The sequence below is a fragment of the Saccopteryx bilineata genome, chromosome 2 (assembly GCF_036850765.1).
Source record: "Saccopteryx bilineata isolate mSacBil1 chromosome 2, mSacBil1_pri_phased_curated, whole genome shotgun sequence".
Classification (NCBI taxonomy): domain Eukaryota; kingdom Metazoa; phylum Chordata; class Mammalia; order Chiroptera; family Emballonuridae; genus Saccopteryx; species Saccopteryx bilineata.
In genome coordinates this window covers 394786970-394807578 of record NC_089491.1, presented here as the reverse complement: position 1 = coordinate 394807578, position 20609 = coordinate 394786970, and the positions used below count along the sequence as shown (strand labels likewise).

The following is a 20609-nucleotide window of genomic DNA, read 5'->3' as shown; positions in this document are numbered from 1 at the left end:
CAGGTTCCATTCTGGGTCAGAGCACAGAGAGAAAAGACCATCTGCTTCTCCCCCTAGCTCTCTCCCCTTTTCTCTTCTCTCCCTTTCCCCCTCCCCCCTCAGGCAGTGGAGCGTGGCCCCAGCGCTGTCACCTCAGGATCTGAAAACAGCTCCTTACCGAATTAGTTGCAATAATCACACAGGCAATTTATTACTCACAAATCCTTTTGCCATGCCTGGGTACAGCTTAAGGGGGCCCCGCGGCGTGCTCTTCTTGGCTGGCTTTGGTGAGAGCTCAGAGTGGCATGAAGACAGTCCACATCAACGTTGGAGTCTGGGCGACTACTGCAACAGGGGGCCCTCAGCTTTAGTACCTTTTCTGGCCAATGCCTTCTAACATGTGTCAATCTACAGAATTATTACCTCATACCACCATTTTGGGAGTTTCTTGCAGGGAACTCCTTTTATGTTAATCTACTGAAAAGTTTACATCAAACCACTTTTTAAGATGTTATTTACATTAACTTACAAAGTTGTGATACTAAGCCACTTCTTATCTATGTATAAGTTCACACACACACTAACTGGGCCCTGCTTGAAAGTCAGTCTGTTTATCACATTTGCACCCACTATATTAATTAAATAAAATTATTTTAAATATTATTTTTAATTACATTTATATATCTTCCATATTTTTGTTTTTTAATATTTCTAAATATTTAATTACTATAACATTATATTACTACAACAGTTAACTTACAAAGTTTGACATCAAGCCACTTCTTATCTATGTATAACTTCATACACACACTAACTGGGCCTTGCTTGAAAGTCAGAGTCTGTTTATCACATCTACACACACTATATTAATTCCTATCCAGATGGCATAACTTTATTCAATTTTATTATTTCTAATACTATATCTTAATTACTTTCATATATCTTCCATATTTTTTTATATTTCTATATATTTAATTACTATAACATTATATTACTGCAACAGATCTCCAATCTTGCAGAGGCTCTCATTGTAACAATTTTTAAAATTTGTTTCTTTATTTAAAAGAACATTTTGGAGAGTGGAGGAGAGAGACAGAGACAGAAGGGGGGAAGAGCAGAAAGCATCAACTCCCATTTGTGTTTTGACCAGGCAAGCCCAGTCTTTTTATTTTAATTATTTTTTTGTTTGTTCTTTTGTTTTATTCATTTAAGAGGGTAGAGAGAGAGGTAATTTCTTTAATCCATGTGAAATAAAAGAAAGGAGGGAAGATTCCACGAGGTCCTGAGAGCCAGAGCCAGACAGGATGAGCAAGTAGAAAAGAGTTTGTGCTGTCACCGTTTTGCAGGAGGGGACTGTCAGGGGCAGGTCAAAGGCATGATCCTATTGATGCACCGAGTGGCCAGACACAGCTCAGTGATGGCAAAGAGAAGCCTTTCGGTAAAGAAGTGATCTGCCAGTGTTGTGAGTTCCCACCTCCACCTGTTCAATTCATGAATTTCTATCGGATCAGGAGGAGGTCTCATTCCACTGAACCCTTTTTTGTCCAGACTGTGTTCCTCCACCTGGAGTCTGTTTAGATACGAATTCATTTTCAGTGGGGCTATTTGTTTTTTGTGTTTTTTGGGTTTTGTTTTTGCATTTTTCTGAAGCTGGAAACAGGGAGGCAGTCAGACAGACTCCCGCATGCGCCCCACCGGGATCCACCAGGCATGCCCACCAGGGGGCGATGCTCTGCCCATCTGGGGCGTCGCTCTGTTGCATCCAGAGCCATTCTAGCACCTGAAGCAGAGGCCATGGAGCCATCCTCAGCGCCCGGGCCATCTCCGCTCCAATGGAACTTCTGCTGCGGGAGGGGAAGAGAAAGACGGAGAGGAAGGAGAGGGGGAGGGGTGGAGAAGCAGATGGGCGCTTCTCCTGTGTGCCCTGGCCGGGAATCGAACCCAGGACTCCTGCACACTAGGCTGACGCTCCACCACTGAGCCAACCGGCCAGGGCCGCTATTTGTTTTAGAGTGCTATGTGAGTATTGATCAGAAATGCATTGTGGTTTTGTTGGTTTATGGAACAGAAATGTTTCATCATGGTGAGTAAAGATGTTCTTTTCATTTCTGGCTTGTGTTTTTATTGTGTGAATAGTTTTTTTTAAATAGTTGATTTTAATATTACAAAGTCCCTGTTTTTCTCTATTTTGATGGGTCCCTGAAACCTAGAAGAACGGAGAGGGGCGTAGCGACTCCCCGAGGCCCGAGGCGCACAGGAAGGAGGCAGGAGGTGCTGGCGAGAAGAAAAGTGCGGGACGGGCTCAGTACCGCGCAGTCCGGACCCGCGGTGGGAAGAGGCGTGGAGATCGCCACCCAGGCTCTGAGGGAGGCTGTCGTCGAGGCGACGTGAAGATGAGGTGCATTCGATGTGGTAACATAGGTTCTGAAGGAAAGTGAGAAAGTGGGGGACCGTCAGGTTTTCTTTCTTGCTCATCTGTGCAGGGGAGACTGTGTATTGTGCGCAGTGTTTTTTATTATGTTTCAGTTCCAGTGGCATTGTGACTTCCAGTTTAATTTATTTTGTGTGTTATTGAGAACTGTATTTGGTAACTTGTAGCGAGAAGAGCTCTGTAGTTATCTTTTTGTTGCGGATTTCTAGAGGAAGGCCAGGAGGGGAAGATACACCGTTTCTATGGTGACACCTCTGTGTCTAGTCTAATGCGGTTCTTCTCAAATATGCCGTCAGCGCGATACCCTGGCGCCCTCGTGTGGGCATCTCGGGAATGACATCGTAGCGCAGGTGCGCAGTAGAGCGGATCCTCTACCAAGGCAGAATGCACATAAGGCAGAGGTAGTCAACATTTTTATACCTACCGCCCACTTTAGTATCTCTGTTAGCAGTAAAATTTTCTAACTGCTCACCGGTTCCACAGTAATGGCGATTTATAAAATAGGGAAGTAACTTTACTTTATAAAATTTATAAAGCAGAGTTACAGCAAGTTAAAGCATATAATAATAATTATTTACCAAATACTTTATGTCGGATTTTCACTAAGTTTGGCAGAATAAATCTTTATAAAACAACTTACTACCGCCCACCATGAAAGCTGGAATGCCCACTAGTGGGAGGAAGGGACCAGGTTGACCAGCACTGACATAAGGTTTGTTCTGTCCTTACTGATTTTTTTTTTTTTTTTTGTATTTTTCTGAAGCTGGAAACGGGGAGAGACAGTCAGACAGACTCCCGCAGGCGCCCGACCGAATCCACCCGGCACGCCCACCAGGGGGCAATGCTCTGCCCCTCCGGGGCGTCGCTCTGCTGCGACCAGAGCCACTCTAGCGCCTGGGGCAGAGGCCAAGGCGCCATCCCCACCGCCTGGGCCATCTTTGCTCCAATGGAGCCTTGGCTGTGGGAGGGGAAGAGAGAGACAGAGAGGAAGGAGAGGGGGAGGGGTGGAGAAGCAAATGGGCGCTTCTCCTGTGTGCCCTGGCCGGGAATCGAACCCGGGTCCCCCGCACGCCAGGCCGACGCTCTACCGCTGAGCCAACCGGCCAGGGCTCTTACTGATTTTTTTAAATTTTTATTTATTTATTCATTTTAGAGTAGAGAGAGAGAGAGAGAGAGAGAAGGGGGAGAAGCAGGAAGCATCAACTCCCATATGTGCCTTGACCGGGCAAGCCCAAGGTTTTTTTTATAAAACTTTTTTTTCAATTTTTATTTATTCATTTTAGAGAGGAGAGAGAGAGAGAGAGGAGAGACAGAGCGAGAGAAGGGGGGAGGAGCTGGAAGCATCAACTCCCATATGTGCCTTGACCAGGCAAGCCCAGGGTTTTGAACCGGCGACCTCAGCATTTCTAGGTCAACACTTTATCCACTGCACCACCACAGGTCAGGCCTTACTGATTTTTTTGAAACAGGGTGTCTATCACTTTTGAAGGAATGACGATCCGTCTCTGAATGAGAGATGTGTTGAATATATTTCAATGATAGTTTTTCTTTTTTTTTTTTTTTTTGTAACTGTGCTGTAAGTGGGAGTTTATGTTATTGAGTTTATATTAAGTACAGGAAAAGTTGGAATCACCGAGTGACTAAAGCTTATCGATAGGAAGCGCTACTGTTTGCAGTGATGATTTTTGCCCTCAATCGTAACAACAATTGTATAATATCTATTTGTATAAGGTTTTCCTAATATAGGAGGGTTTCACAATAAGTTTTCGCTGTGACTGTGAGAAGGAATTAATTGTTGTATTTATATTTATTAATTTTTGTAGTATTTTCCTTGGAATGACCATCACCCTTTATTCATCCCACCGCGCAGTTTTTCTACCGTTTCCCTTGAAATCATCATGTCCCTTTAGGGTTATTGCATTTCAGAATGTCTCCTATGCTGTGATTCCTGTAATATTCTCTAAAGAAGGCGTTTTCTTAAATTATTTTTATTTATTTATTCATTTTTTAGAGGAGAGAGAGAGAGAGAGAAGGTAGGGAGGAGCAGGAAGCTTCAACTCCCATACGTGCCTTGACCAGGCAAGCCCAGGATTTCGAACCGGCGACCTCAGCATTCCAGGTCAACGCTTTAACCACTGCGCCACCACAGGTCAGGCAAGAAGGTGTTTTCAATGGCAGTTTTTAGTTTTATAAAGTGACAATGAATTTATTTTGCTAAAGTAAACGTGAACGAGTGTACCAGGTTCATGGCTGTTTTCATGTAAATGAAGCATTGAAAACTGAAGTTGTGTGTGAGCTGCTGGGCCTGTCGCGAGGCCTAAGGCAGAATCAGCAGGGAGGTGAGAGGTGGGGCCCGGCGCAGATGCGGGGCGGGGCTGGGCCGAGGGAAATTGGGCCCCGAGCAGGTTCGAGATGAGGCGCAGCGGAAGAAGCAGCAAGGCCGTGGACGTGAGGTGAGAGGCTTCCGGGCAGGGGCCGCAGTTCACTAGTCGGATGGTGCAGAGCTCGGATAAACGTGAGTGTATCCCTGGGGCCCGGGGATAACGGGGTGGGGGGACGGGACAGAGGGGATGCGAGCGAGCGAGAGGTTCAGGGAGGAGGTGCAGCCGGCCGCCAGAAGAGAAGAGCTCCCGGACTGTCTGTAGGGAATACGCTTCTGCTCCCCGTGTAAGCTCAGCAGAATGACCTGCTGTTTGTATTGTATGTCACTCTTCATCCTGTTTCTTGTGGGGCAGGGTTTGTCTTCTGAGTACTGTTGAGCTTTGGGGCAGGATCATTGTGTGTCCTGGGGAACTTGTGAGGAGGTGTTCCTTCTATTCACAGCCTAGAATTAACATCCTGCCAGATCCCCATGCTCTTGTTAATATTAAATGGCACCATAGTTGCTGAATATGGCCCCAGGGCATATTCACCTTTGTCAGAAAGCACAGCCCTGGAAGCTTTGAGCAATCTGGCCTTGGAAGTAGTATTTTTATCATTGTTCTTTTGAAATTATTTTATAAGGCTATCATTGATTAAATTTGGTATTTTTAATTTAATGTTCATTCATTTGATAACATGTTTATGTAATGATAATGTTGGTCAAATAAGTTTGTAAATATAATGTACATGTTTGCTCACTTATAGTTTGTATTGGGTGTGGGGGACAGGCTGTAAGCAGGTCAGGTCGTTACAGCTCTAAGGCTTAGTTTTAAGACTAAGCTTTTCCCCACACCTTTGACTGATTGCATGATGTAGGGTGGTGCACTCTTATGAGGAATCCCATTATGTCTCAGATAAGTGACTTTGTATCAGAGACTTTCTTGTTTGTATATTGGATTAAAGGTTTTGGATTTCTACACTATAAACTGGGGCAGACTGAGAGCTTGTTCTCTCTTGGTTCCTGAGATTAGTATTAGAGGAGAAAGCAGAGAGGAGAGCAGAGAGAGGCCACGTGCAGGAGGCCAAAAGAAGCAACCGAGATGGTGGAGTGCTGAGTGAGAAGCCAGTTTGTGCAGAGTTTGTGCAGAGAAAAGGAGATGGGGAACAGAGGTGAGTAAGTCTGGTGAGCTAGAAACCTTTGATTTTAGAAAACTCGAATAAGTCAGTAGCTTTGTGAGCACTGAATGGGTGGGTTTTTGGAGCCCAGTGTGTGTTTTTACTTGCCCATTGGGTGCAAGCTAGGATTAAAGTTGATGACCCATCAGTTCTTGGCTCCATTGTTTCATTACTGTCTGTCCAAATCAAATGCAAACCTGCATGGGCCAGGTGGCTGTGATGATGGCCGTGCCTACTGGCCATACAGATAACTTTCTTACAGGGTTCTAGATGGAGGGTTAGAAGAGCTGTAAAGAAAGTAATGTTATAAAGTACCATACCCCAGATTCGAAAGGCACTGTACCTTACTCCATTGGGTTTACATAGAGACACCCAGTCCAGATAAATTTTGAAGAATTTTATTGAAGGAGGAGATTTGTTAAATATGCTGTTCACATATGGTTGACTCAGGGCGTAGCAGTCCCAAATCATGTGCCTCAATTACATCTCAGAGGCTGGTTATATACCCTTTGACCACACACAGGTTGGGAAGCATGACAGCATGACACAATCATTAACAAGATTTACATTACATTAACAAGATTAACATTAAAACTTTCAAGGTAATACAATCAAAGACATTCACAAATCCTTTTAGTGTCTATCTTTTCTCCTTTGCCTAGAAGTACATGTCACTCTCAGGATTACAGGAAGGGAGGAAGAGCTAAGATCAGTGTAGGGTGGTATGTAAATTTTGTTTCTTATTGAAAGCAAAAGGAAGTTCCTCAGATAACCTTAATCGTTTCAGAGAACTTAAAACCAAATGACCCTAATTATCCTTGTAAGTCAGGAGACTTCTATATTCTTTTTCTTCCATTTTCCAAAGAAAGGACTGGACAGAAAGCCTGACTTTTCCCTTTAAAATGGTGTTGGGCAGATAAAATGTATTATGCTCACTTTGTTAAAGAGGCCGTTGCCCAGGTGATATTAATGTGTGTTGAGAATTGTAGCATGAGGCTTGGTTTTGAGATTAAGCCTTTCCCACCCTTTTTGATGAGGGGTGGTACGATCCAATCATGCCTCAGAGAAGTGACTTTGTATTAGAGACTTCCCTATTTTGTATATTGGATTAGAGGTTGTGAAGCTACACTATAAAATAGAGGTAGAACGGGAACTTGCCGCGTGGTTCCTGAGGTTAGCATGAGAGAGCAGAAAGAATAGAGCCAGCAGCGGGAGGAGGCCACGTGGAGAAGGCCAGGAAAAGCAGCCAAGATGGTGGAGTGCTGAGTGAGATGCCAGTTTGTACAGAGTTTGTATCTGGGATAAGGAAGGAGATGGGGAACTGAGGGGAATAAGGCTGGTGAGCTAGAAACCTTTGATTCTAGGAAACTCGGATAAATCAGTAGCTTTGTGAGCACTGAATGTGACTGGGTTTTGGAGCCCAGTGTGTATTTTTACTTGCCCGCCAGGTGCAAGCTAGATTAAAGACTATGGCCCACCAGTTTTTGGCTCCATGGTTTCTTTACCGACTGTCGGAATCCAATGCGAACCTGCAAGGGCCGGGCTGCTCTGATGGTGGCCCTGGCCCTGGCTCCTGGCTTTACATTTGGCGTAGTCTGTGGCAGGATTCGATACAGATCGGCAAGGAGCCTTTGAGTGGTGGAGTAGAGGACTGGCTAGTGTTAGGATTCCCCATGGCTGTCCTTTTGGGGATTGTAGGCTGGCTGACTTTTACAGCCATGCGTGAGGAAACTGAGAGCTCTGTGGAAGAGGCTGCCTGGGACCTGAAAACCGAGCAGTGGAAGGAACTAGAGCAAACGCAGGAGAAACCGATGCTGACCCTGGAGCTGGAGGAAGCTATGGAGGAGGAGGCCGACCAGGTTTGCGAGATTCGCCTGGAAATGGAGCAGCTGCTGGAGGAGGATTCAGAGGTTCGTGAGTTGCAGCTTGCCCTGGATGTTGCAGAGAGCCAGCAGCGGCGGGAGGCCAGGGCTGAGGCTGAAGCTGAGGCCGGGTCCGGAGCTGCAAGGTCTGCGGAGCAGAAGGCAGCAGCGGACGGAGGCTCGAGCCCGGCAGTGCGAGCTGGTGTTTTCAGTTCCTCTTTGGAAGATGAGGAGACTCGAGCTGGAGTTGCAATCCGCAGTCTCCATAAGATGGGAGCCCAGCTGGAAGGAGCACCTACTACAGCCCCGGTAGGTCTGCGATTTTGGGGACATAGGATGGACGTTATCATGCCCTCTGGAGCCAAGATGGAAATGCTGACTGCTATTGCCACATGCCCCTCTTTGGGACAGTGTAAGACCTGCCAGGATGGCAGGAATGAGGGGGGTGGCTGACGCCCCATGTGCGTGGACTGATTTCCTGGACTACGACCGGAACCGGAGTGGGCATTGTCTCCTTTGTTGGATGGATTTATGGATTACGGATTTCGGACAATGTGAAATACCCTGATGGGGGTGGGGGGTGGCTTTGCTGGAAGCACTCCCCTGCCCCGGGAAGTTTTTCCTGTGGCTAGAAAGAAGACCGAGGATATTTTGCGCTTTGGGCTAAGTGCTGAGAGACTGGTGAAATGTACCTTTGTAATTGTTGAAACTGTATGATTTTTGCTGTTGTAATCTGTGTAATGTTCTAATTTCCTTGCACAGGAATGCCGGTGGTATAGATTGTGGGTAGTAAAGTGAGCATAGGGGTGGATTGTTGGGCAGATAAAATGTATTATGCTCACTTTGTTAAAGAGGCCGTTGCCCAGGTGATATTAATGTGTGTTGAGAATTGTAGCATGAGGCTTGGTTTTGAGATTAAGCCTTTCCCACCCTTTTTGATGAGGGGTGGTACGATCCAATCATGCCTCAGAGAAGTGACTTTGTATTAGAGACTTCCCTATTTTGTATATTAGATTAGAGGTTGTGAAGCTACACTATAAAATAGGGGTAGAACGGGAACTTGCCGCTTGGTTCCTGAGGTTAGCATGAGAGAGCAGAGAGAATAGAGCCAGCAGCGGGAGGAGGCCACGTGGAGAAGGCCAGGAAAAGCAGCCAAGATGGTGGAGTGCTGAGTGAGATGCCAGTTTGTACAGAGTTTGTATCTGGGATAAGGAAGGAGATGGGGAACTGAGGGGAATAAGGCTGGTGAGCTAGAAACCTTTGATTCTAGGAAACTCGGATAAATCAGTAGCTTTGTGAGCACTGAATGTGACTGGGTTTTGGAGCCCAGTGTGTATTTTTACTTGCCCGCCAGGTGCAAGCTAGATTAAAGACTATGGCCCACCAGTTTTTGGCTCCATGGTTTCTTTACCGACTGTCGGAATCCAATGCGAACCTGCATGGGCCAGGCTGCTCTGATGGTGGCCCTGGCCGTGCCTTTTGGCTTTACAAATGGCATTGTCAATACTAAGTTTTACAGTTCTCTGGTGTGTTACTGCAGTTCATGGCACTTTTTTTAGTTCATTGAAATGTGTAGGAAGGTGGTTTATCATCCAGGAGGGTCAGTTTTTAAAAAGTGGGAAGCACTCTTGTAAGCGAGTGTAAAGCCAGGAGCCACAGCCAGGGCCACCATCAGAGCAGCCCAGCCCATGCGGGTTCGCATTGGATTCGGACAGTCGGTAAAGAAACAACGGAGCCACAAACTGGTGGGCCATAGTCTTTAATCCTAGCTTGCACCCGGCGGGCAAGTAAAAACATACACTGGGCTCCAAAACCCACTCACATTCAGTGCTCACAAAGCCACTGACTTATCCGAGTTTCCTAGAATCAAAGGTTTCTAGCTCACCAGCCTTATTCTCCTCAGTTCCCCATCTCCTTCCTTATCCCAGATACAAACACTACACAAACTGGCATCTCACTCAGCACTCCACCATCTTGGCTGCTTCTCCTGGCCTCCTCCTCGTGGCCTTTTTCTGCTCTCCTCTGCTCTCTCTTCCAATGATAATCTCCCAGGAACCAAGAGCCCCAGCTCCCGCTCTACCCCTATTTTTTTTTTTTTTTTTTTTTTATATTCATTTTTAGAGAGGAGACAGAGAGAGAGACGGGGGAGGAGCTGGAAGCATCAACTCCCATATGTGCCTTGACCAGGTAAGCCCAGGGTTTCGAACTGGCGACCTCAGCATTTCCAGGTTGACGCTTTATCCACTGCGCCACCACAGGTCAGGCTCTACCCCTATTTTATAGTGTAGAGTCAAAACCCTTAATCCAATATACAAAATAGGGAAGTCTCTAATACAAAGTCACTTTCTGAGGCATGATTGGATTGTACCGCCCCACATCAAAAAGGGTGGGAAAGGCTTAATCCCAAAACCAAGCCCCAGGCTACAAGGATTCTCAACACACATTAATATCACCTGGGCGACGGCCTCCATCTTTAACAAAGTGAGCATAATACATTTTATCTGCCCAACAGCGTGGTAGATTTGAATATTTGGAGTATTGTGGATGGGCAGATAAAATATATTATACTCACTTTGTTAAAGATGGCGCTGCCCATATGGAAGCCTGTCACCCAGGTGATATTAATGTGTGTTAGGGGCGGGCTGTGGGCAAACAGAATCCTTGTAGCCTGAGGCTTGGTTTTAGGACTAAGCCTTTTCCACCCTTTTTGATGTGGGGTGGTACAATCCCATCATGTCTCAGATAAGTGACTTTGTATTAGAGACTTTCCTTTTTTATATATTGGATTAAAGGTTTTGATTTCTACACTATAAAATGGGGGCAAAACAAAAGCTTGTGCTCTTGATTCCTGAGATTAGCATTAGAGAGCAGAGAGAGGCCACAAGGAGGAGGCCAGGAGAAGCAGCCAAAATGGCAGAGTTTGTGCAGGGAGAAGGAAGGAGATGGGGAACAGAGGTGAATAAGTTTGTTGAGCTAGAAACCTTTGATTCTAGGAAACTCGAATAAGTTCATAGCTTTGTGAGCACTGAATGTGAGTGGGTTTTGGAGCCCAGTGTGTGTTTTTACTTGCCTGCTGGATGCAAGCTAGGATTAAAGATAATGGCCCACCAGTTTTTGGCTCTGTTGTTTCTTTACCGACTGTCTGAATCCAATGTGAACCTGCATGGGACAGGTGGCTGTGATGGTGACCTTGGATACTGGCCTCACTGTGGAGTAGTTATGTTTATGGAATGTTATTTGCCACTTAGGTTATTTTAAAAAATGTTTTTACACATTTTTTAGTTGCATGCATCAGTTTTGAAAGCTGTGCTCCATTGCCGATTGAGATGGGTGTGTTCAATTACCTTTATAGTTATGTGTGTTTCTGTTTTCTCTTTTAGGTGTGGTGTATTATTTGAGTTTGTTATGATTTGCATGTGAATGTAGATATTCGTGGTCTACTGAATCTAGTAAAAGGATTTTGTGTATTTATGGGACCAGGTTTTGCCTTAAAATGTACTGTAAGTTACCCAAATATTTTTGGTGGTTATTTTCAGTTCTCTTAATGTCTTGCTGCCTGTTGGGCAGATAAAATGTATTATGCTCACTTTGTTAAAGATAACACGAGGAGGCCGTCACCCAGGTGATATTAATGTGTGTTGGGGTGGGCTAAAGGCAGGCAGAATCCTTGTAGCCTGGGGCTTGGTTTTGGGATTAAGCTTTTCCTACCCTTTTTTGATGTGGGGTGGTACAATCCAATCATGCCTCAGAAAGTGACTTTGTATTAGAGACTTCCCTATTTTGTATATTGGATTAAGGGTTTGGATTTCTACACTATAAAATGGGGACGGAGCGGGAGTTTGCTCTCTTGGTTCCTGAGGTTAGCATGAGAGAGCAGAGAGAATAGAGCCAGCAGCGGAAGGAGGCCACGTGGAGGAGGCCAGGAAAAGCAGCCAAGATGGCGGAGTGCTGAGTGAGATGCCATTTTGTGGAGAGTTTGTATCTGGAATAAGGAAGGAGATGGGGAACTGAGGAGAATAAGGCTGGTGAGCTAGAAACTTTTGATTCTAGGAAACTCGGATAAGTCAGTGGCTTTGTGAGCACTGAATGTGAGTGGGTTTTGGAGCCCAGTGTATGTTTTTACTTGCCCGCCGGGTGCAAGCTAGGATTAAAGACTATGGCCCACCAGTTTGTGGCTCCGTTGTTTCTTTACCGACTGTCCGAATCCAATGCGAACCTGCATGGGCCTGGCTGCTGTGATGGTAGCCCTGGCCCTGCCTACTGGCTTTACACTGCCTTATGTTGTAGGCAGCTCTAGGGTTTTCTATTAGGTGTGGGTAGCTATTAAGTTCCAGAAGGAAGTACTTTCAGTGGATGTCAGGATGTAGGGGTGCCATTTGTTTTCTCATGGTTGTTTTGATACCAGTTATGATATGTTACAAAGTACCCTACCCCAGATTCTGAAAGGCACCATACCTCACTCCATCAGGTTTATGTAGAGACACCCAGTCCAGATGAATTTTGAAGAATTTTATTAAAGGAGGAGATTTGCTAAATATGCCGGCCACATATGGCTGGCACAGGGCATAGCAGTTCCAAATCTTGAGCCCCGAGTACATTTCAGAGGTTGGTTATATACACTTTGACCACATACAGGTTGGGGAGGGGGCATGACAGCAGGACACAATCATTAACAAGATTATAGCATTTGTCTAGGGGATTTATAGAAAATGTTAAAACTTTCAAGGCAATACAAAGACATTCACAAATCCTTTCAGTATCTATCTCTTCTTCTTTGCCTAGAAGTACACTTTAATTTCAGGATTCCAGGAAGGGAGGGAGAGCTAAGATCAGTGTAGGGTGGTATGGTAATTTTGCCTCTTATTGAAAGCAAAAGGGAGTTCTTCAGATAACCTTAATCCTTTTAGAGAACTTAAAAACAAATGACCCTAGTCATCCTTGTAAGTCAGGAGACATTGTTGACCGAGGGTGCACCACGAAGACTCTAGACCCAAGTGTGTGGGTAAAACAGAAGAAAAAGTTTATTACACTCGCGAGCGGGCTCAAGGCAAGGAGATGGCCAAGAGCACTCTCAGTCTTTTTGCAAGGGCTTTTATACTTTGGTAGGCAAGCAAGCAACCGTTTACAGAAGCTGAGTTGGCAGTTAGTCGTTAACCCTTATCCTATCTTTATCTTTATCAGGAACACATACCTATTCGCGTAAGCAGGTTGGGGTCCAGCTGCCTCCTGTGAACTAGCTCTAAGCAAATTTCTAAGTGGTTTATGGTAGGGAGCGGTCAATTCCTGCTTTCTTTAATTTTAGTCAAAAGGTCAAGCAGAATTTTTCCACTCACGGTTACAACATCTATATTCTTTTTCCTCCATTTTCCAAAGAAAGGACAGGAAAGCCTGACCTTTTCCGCCTAGAATATCAATATTAATTTTGCTGCTTTTTGGTACCTTACAACAATATCATAATTTTTTCTTTCATGTAAAGAGAAACCTTTGTCATATATATTATGTGTCTGAATTTGAATCCATTACTTTGTGCCAATAATTAGGCTATTTATGTTTATTGATAAGGAGTTACCCAGCAGTTCATTTTAATAGCCATATGCCACAAGGAAATTATTCAATGTAGTTGTGATTTTTTTTCTATTCATTGCTTTTTGTATACTGTTTGTCAAATAAGTTTGTAAATATGATACTGATAGATATATGAATTTATCAGAAATACTAAATGCCCTTTGGCTATTCCACCTGACCGTTGGACCTCAACCTTATTTACTGGATAATTGCCCCAGAGGCAGAGGAGTTCCTAGAAGCTGGTCAAGCACCCTAAGTAGGAGTGTTCCAGAAAGCTGAAACCATAAATCTGCAGGAGTGGACATACCAGAACTTCTGGCTCAGTACCTCCTCAGGCTCTCCCAAACACTATAAAAATTTTCTCCCTAGTCTGTACTGGTACCCTTCTCCCTGAAGAAGTGCCCAACAGGGTTTCTTTCTTCCCTTCAATAAGCTTGCTACACTGGTCTTTTCAGATTCCCATGGATTCCAACAGATATATAGATTTGCTCGCTTATAATTTACATTGGGTGTAGGGGACAGGCTGTAAGCAGGCAGGGTTGTTACAGCTGAAGGCTAAGTTTTAAAACTAAGCCTTTCCCACCCTTTTGAAGAATCTCATTTTGCCTCAGATAAGTGACTTTGTATCAGAGACTTCTTTGTATATTGGATTAAAGGTTTGGATTTCTACACTATAAAGTGGGGCAGACTGAGAGCTTACTTTCTTGGTTTCTAAGATTAGCATTAGAGAGCAGAGAGCAGAGGAAGGCCATGTGGAGGAGAGGAGAAGCAGCCAAGAAGGCAGAGTGCTGAAAGAGAAGTCAGTTTGTACAGAGTTTGTGCAGAGAGGAGATGAAAAACAGAGGTGAATAAGGCTGGTGAGCTGAAAACCTTTGATTTTAGGAAACTCAGATAAGTCAGTGGTTTGGGGAGCCCTGAATGGAAAGGAAAGTGTTTTTCCACTGTGTGTATTTTTTGCCCACCGGGTGCAAGCTAGGATTAAAGCTAATGGCCCACAATTCTTGGCTTTATTGTTTCATGACTGTCCGAATCAAGTGCGAACCTACATGAGCCAGGTGGCTGTGATATTGGCTGAAGCTACTGGCTTTACATATACCTTCACTATATTTTGTATTTTAATAGGTGAAGTGAAACTAAGGCAATAGTGTTAATAAAAGTGTGGTCGATGTTTTATGTGTGACATTATGTTTATGTATAGATATCTTTGGGAAGGTGATGTATGTAAAATTGTTTAAGTTGATTAATAAAAACATGATGAGAATCCTTAGCATTATAAATGAAGGGTGTAGATTGAAGGTGTTCTAGAAACAGGAAGCATTTTGCAAGTAAAGCAGAGCTCCATTTAGGTCGACTGGCAAATGTGCAAAATTTGAAAAAGAAACCTGAATGTGGTGGAAGCAGGAAAGTAAGAGACTAGGATAATCAATGATAAGTTACAGTATTTAAGCAGAACTAAAGACCACGTCATGAGTCATGAGCAAGCAAAGATGCTTCAGTGCTGTATAGCCAGTAGCCACGGCCACCACTATAGCAGCCTGGCCCATGCAGGTTCGCATTGGATTCGAACAGTTGGTAAAGAAACAATGGAGCCAAAAACTGGTGGGCCATCATCTTTAATCCTAGCTTGCACCCGGCAGGCAAGTAAAAACACACACTGGGCTCCAAAATCTACTCACATTTAGTGCTCACAAAGCTACTGACTTATCTGAGTTTCCTAGAATCAAAGGTTTCTAGCTCACCAGCCTTATTCACCTGTTTCCCATCTCCTTCCTTCTCCCTGCACAAACTCTGTACAAACTGGCTTCTCACTTGTTGGGCAGATAAAATATATTATGCTCACTTTGTTAAAGATGGCGCTGCCCATGAGGAGGCCGTCACCCAGGTGATATTAATGTGTGTTGAGAATCCTTGTAGCCTGAAGCTTGGTTTGGGGATTAAGCCTTTCTCACCCTTTTTGATGTGGGGTGGTACAATCCAATCATGCCTCAGAGAAGTGACTTTGTATTAGAGACTTCCCTGTTTTGTATATTGGATTAAAGGTTTTGAATCTACACTATAAAATGAGGGGCAGAACGGGAGCTTGCTCTCTTGGTTCCTGGGATGATTAGCATGAGAGAGCAGAGAGATCACAGCAGAGAGCAGAGAAAGGCCACAAGGAGTAGGCTAGGAGAAGCAGCCAAGATGGCGGAGTGTTGAGTGAGAAGCCAGTTTGTGTAGAGTTTTTGTAGAGAGAAGGAAGGAGATGGGGAACAGAGGTGAATAAGTCTGGTGAGCTAGAAACCTTTGATTCAGGAAAACTCGGATAAGTCAGTAGCTTTGTGAGCACTGAATGTGAGTGGGCTTTGGAGTCCAGTGTGTGTTTTTACTTGCCCACCAGGTGCAAGCTAGAATTAAAGATAATGGCCCACCAGTGTTTGGCTCCATTGTTTCTTTACCAACTGTCCGAATCCAATGCGAATCTGCACGGGCCAGGCTGCTGTGATGGTGGCCCTGGCCACTGGCTTTACATCACTCAATACTCCGCCATCTTGGCTGCTTCAACTGGCCTCCTCCATGTGGCCTCTCTCTGCTCTCTGCTCTGCTCTCTCTGCTTCCCAGTGCTAATCTCAGGAACCCAGAGAGCAACTTCCTGTTCTGGCCCCATTTTATAGTGTAGATTCATAACTTTTAATCCAATATACAAAACTGGGAAGTTTCTAATACAAAGTCACCTATCTGAGGCATGATGGGATTGCACCACCCCACATCAAAAAAGGTGGGAAAGGCTTAGTCCTAAAACCAAACCCCAGGCTACAAGAATCCTGCCTGCCCACAGCCTGCCCCCAATGCACATTAATATCACCTGGGCGATGGCTTCCACGTGGGCAGCACCATCTTTAACAAAGTGAGCATAATATATTTTATCTGCCCAACAGAGAAGTATGAGCTTATTTCTCCACTTAGTTGTTCCATTTAGTTGTGAACTTCCTGTTTGCTTCTCTTAGGTGTTGAGACCTGGGATGGAACCCAGAACCTTGACACACAGGAAGGACACTCCATGCACTGAGACATCTGGTCAGGGCACCATAGGTTTACTTGTTTTTTATTTTATTATTATCTTTAAGTTGAAAAAAATTTAGAATTCCAATTGCAACATATGTTTCAGGTTATTTAAAATGGTATTTAATAACTAAGTAAAAGGACTTCCTGTTTTATCTGTTAATACTGATTTCAAGGTTGACTGTTATGAGAGTAGGAAACATGGGTTATGTAATTTTAAAGTTTGCTGTTGTGGGTCAAATAAGTGTAAATATGATGTATATGTTTGCAGCTTATAGTTTGCATTGGGTGTGGGGCACAGGCTGTAATCAGGCATGGTCCTTATAGCTTAAGGCAGGGGTCGGGAACCTTTTTGGCTGAAAGAGACATGAATGCCACATATTTTAAAATGTAATTCCATGAGAGCCATACAATGACCTGTGTAAGTTATGCATTATCCAATAAAAATTTGGTGTTGTCCTGGAGGACAGCTGTGATTGGCTTCAGCCACCCACAACCATGAACATGAGTGGTAGGAAATGAATGGATTGTAATACATGAGAATGTTTTATATTTTTAATGTTATTTTTTTTAATTAAAGATTTGTCTGCGAGCCAAATGCAGCCATCAAAAGAGCCACATATGGCTCATGAGCCATAGGTTCCCAACCCCTGATCTATCCAATTTAAGCTGCAACAACAACCAAAAAAAGCCATTGTCATTTTTTATTTTTTTATTTTAATTATTAATATTAGAGAGAGGAAGGAGATGAGACAGACAGATAGTCAGAAACACCAATCTCTTTCTGTATGTGCCATGACCCAGGATCAAACCTATGACATTAGTGTATGGGTGTGATGCTCTAACCCAGTGGTCGTCAACCTGGCCCCTACTGCCCACTAGTAGGTGTTCCAGCTTTCATGGTGGGTGGTAGCAGAGCAACCAAATGGCACCACAAATACATACTAATTGACTAACTATTGACCAGTCAAGATCAGCGGTTAGACTCTGTTACAGGGCATTTTTATTAGGACTGGATCAACCTCTTTCACAACCACCTGCCCCAAATCCGCAAGTGGCCAGGTACCTAATCCTGGGTTCACACCTGCCTCCCGGGCAGTTTATGACCACTATTGTCTCCCCAAAACTAGCAGTTTGTCATTTATTACCCCGTAGCAGAGACAAAGAACTCCATGGTTCAACACTTCTTTCTATGACAGAAACTGCCAGACAATGGAGACACCAATTAACTCATATTTTCATCTCAATTCCAGGATTTTAGGGTAATAGGGTGACATTCTAAAAAGAAACCCTTCACCTGACCTGTGGTGGCGCAGTGGATAAAGCGTCAACCTGGAAATGCTGAGGTCACCGGTTCGAAACCCTGGGCTTGCCTGGTCAAGGCACATATGGGAGTTGATGCTTTCAGCTCCTCCCCTTCTCTATCTCTGTCTCTCCTCTCTCTCTCTCCCTCTCCTCTCTAAAATGAATATAAAAATAAAAAAATTTTAAAAAACAACAAAAAAAAACCCTTGGACTGCCAAAATTATCTGATGTCTTGCTACTTTGCCCCAATCACAAAGAAGTGATGCCATTGGCCAACACTCACTACATAAAATTTTACAAAATGCACAACCATGGATACTCACTAACTTAGTCTCGTCTCAACAAAATCTCGCTCAGCCATGACACTTGTCACATCGCGACCACACAACAGACTTCAAACACATAAGTTTTGTTCACGTTTTGTAAGTGAAGCTAAATTGTTACGTAATCAAAACTAAAGTCAGTATGTAGTTAGATTTCTGAGAGCAAGCACAGTTTCAAACAAAATATTGTGAAATATTATAAGCCCATGCCTCAAAAAAAAATGCATGCAGTTATTTGCCAGAGTATCTGAAGATGCGTTTCATAAAATCTCTGGCAAATAAAAAACATTCATGTGTATATTGTGCCATAAAACATTATCCAATGAGGCAATGAAGTCAAGTTGATTGTGATAACATTTTTACAAAGCATCTAAATGACAAGGACAAGCACATTGCATATTATTTTATGGAAATATATAAAAAATTTCAAAATTGTTCAACTATTGTTGCATCATTGGAGAAACAATGTACAATGAATGAAGATGGATTAATTGCCACTTATCTCATTTCACAAATAATTGCAGAGTGGTAAAAGCTATAATATTGGAGAAACTGTAATAATACCTTCTATAAAAGAATTTATCACAACAGTAATGCATCAGAATACACCTCAAATTTTAAAAAGTTGCCCCTAAGTGATAGCACATTAAAAGCAATGAATTGATAAAATGGCAGTTAATATTGAAAACAAACATAAGTATACTCCAAAACTCTTCATTTTCCATGCAATTGGACGAATCTACCATTGCAGATTATGATACTTTATGGATGGCATATGTACGCTATTTTGATAAAAACAATATATTATGAGAAGAAATGCTATTCTCAATAAATCTAATCACAGATACAAAAGAATTATCTCTTTTTAATACTGTGAGAACATACTTTACAAAAAAAAAATTCCTTTGAATAATATTGTTGCATGTGCTACTGATGGAGAACCATCAATGGTAAGCCACTATCGTGGATTTGTTGCTTATTTGAAGCAGAAAGTGCCAAATGTTTTATGTATTCATTGTGTGGTACATGGACAACATCTTGTAGAAAAACATCTAAGTACAAGACTACATTCATCATTAAATTCATCAAATCCAAAGCAAAGAATGATAGAATGTTTTAGCAGCTTTGCCAGGACAATAATGAAGATTTTATTAAGTTACTTTTGCACACAGAAGTTCATTGGCTGTCAAAGGGTACATCTTTGGCTAGATTTGTAGGATTATTTAATAGTGTCATACAATTTTTTTGAAAGTAATAGACCAATTTGTGTCAACAGTTAAAAACAGTAAAAAATGATGCCTTTTACTTGGCAGATATTTTCAAGAGATTTAATGATGTCAATTTGCAGCTTCAAGGAGCTAATAAAACTCTTATAGGTTGCCAAAATATTGTGCTATTATTTATTGACAAACTTGAACTACTTCATTATAACCTATTGAAGAGAGAATTTTATCAGTTTCCTCAATTATCATCTATAAAAGATGATGTAACTCCAGATGATATTGACAGATTGAGTAACCACCTCAACAAACTTAAATTGGACATGGAAAAACAACTTGAAGATATTTTGAAATTGAAGGTATATGACTGGATGAAAAATCCTTTTACTGCAAATATTGAAGAGGCTGATACAACTTGCCAAGAAGAACTGTTAGAAACTAGATATGATGAAGAAAGTAAACAAATTCGATAGTGGTAGATATGAAAACCCATGGCAAAATAAAAAAATGCCGGTCTTATATCCAAATATGTGGAAAATGGTATTCAGTTTATTGATACCTTTCCCTACCTCATATCTTGTGGAATCAGGATTTAGTGCTGTTAATCATATTATGACAAAAGAAACCACCTAAATTTCCGAAAAGGGAGACCTTTGTTTGCTCCTCACAAATATTGGACCAGATATTCAATATTTAGTTTCCCAGCATCAGCCTCAGGGATCCCACTAATAATTCAATTAACTAATGTAATTTCTATGTATGCAAAGTATAAATATATAGATTTAACTATAGTAAGTTTTTTTTATAAAGATTTATTTTGCCAAACAGCAAAAATCTGACATAAAGTACTTGGTAATTGTTATTATATGCTTTAACTGGCTGAAACTCTGCTTTATAATTTTTTTTTCTTTTTTTGTATTTTTCTGAAGCTGGAAATGGGGAGAGACAGTCAGACAGACTCCCGCATGCACCCGACTGGGATCCACCCGGCATGCCCACCAGGGGGCGATGCTCTGCCCCTCCGGGGTATTGCTCTGCCATGACCAGAGCCACTCTAGCGCCTGGGGCAGAGGCCAAGGAGCCATCCTCAGTGCCCAGGCCATCTTTGCTCCAATGGAGCCTTGGCTGCGGGAGGGGAAGAGAGAGACAGAGAGGAAGGAGGGGGTGGGGGTGGAGAAGCAAATGGGCGCTTCTCCTATGTGCCCTGGCCGGGAATCGAACCCGGGTCCCCTGCACGCCAGGCCGACGCTCTACCGCTGAGCCAACCGGCCAGGGCCTGCTTTATAAATTTTATAAAGTAAAGTTACTTCCCTACTTTATAAATCACCATTACTGTGGAACTGGGGGG

General features: G+C 43.2%; 1 protein-coding gene across 1 annotated transcript in view; it reads left to right on the top strand.

Moving 5' to 3' along the window:
* Nucleotides 1-211: 211 nt before the first annotated feature.
* The window catches only part of LOC136322700 (histone-lysine N-methyltransferase PRDM9-like), a 40398-nt gene continuing 20000 nt past the window's right edge, over nucleotides 212-20609 (top strand). The window contains exons 1-3 of the mRNA XM_066254593.1: nucleotides 212-349; nucleotides 2190-2366; nucleotides 2707-2760. Coding sequence (XP_066110690.1) covers nucleotides 212-349; nucleotides 2190-2366; nucleotides 2707-2760 — 369 coding nt within the window. The remainder of the gene's footprint in view (nucleotides 350-2189; nucleotides 2367-2706; nucleotides 2761-20609) is intronic.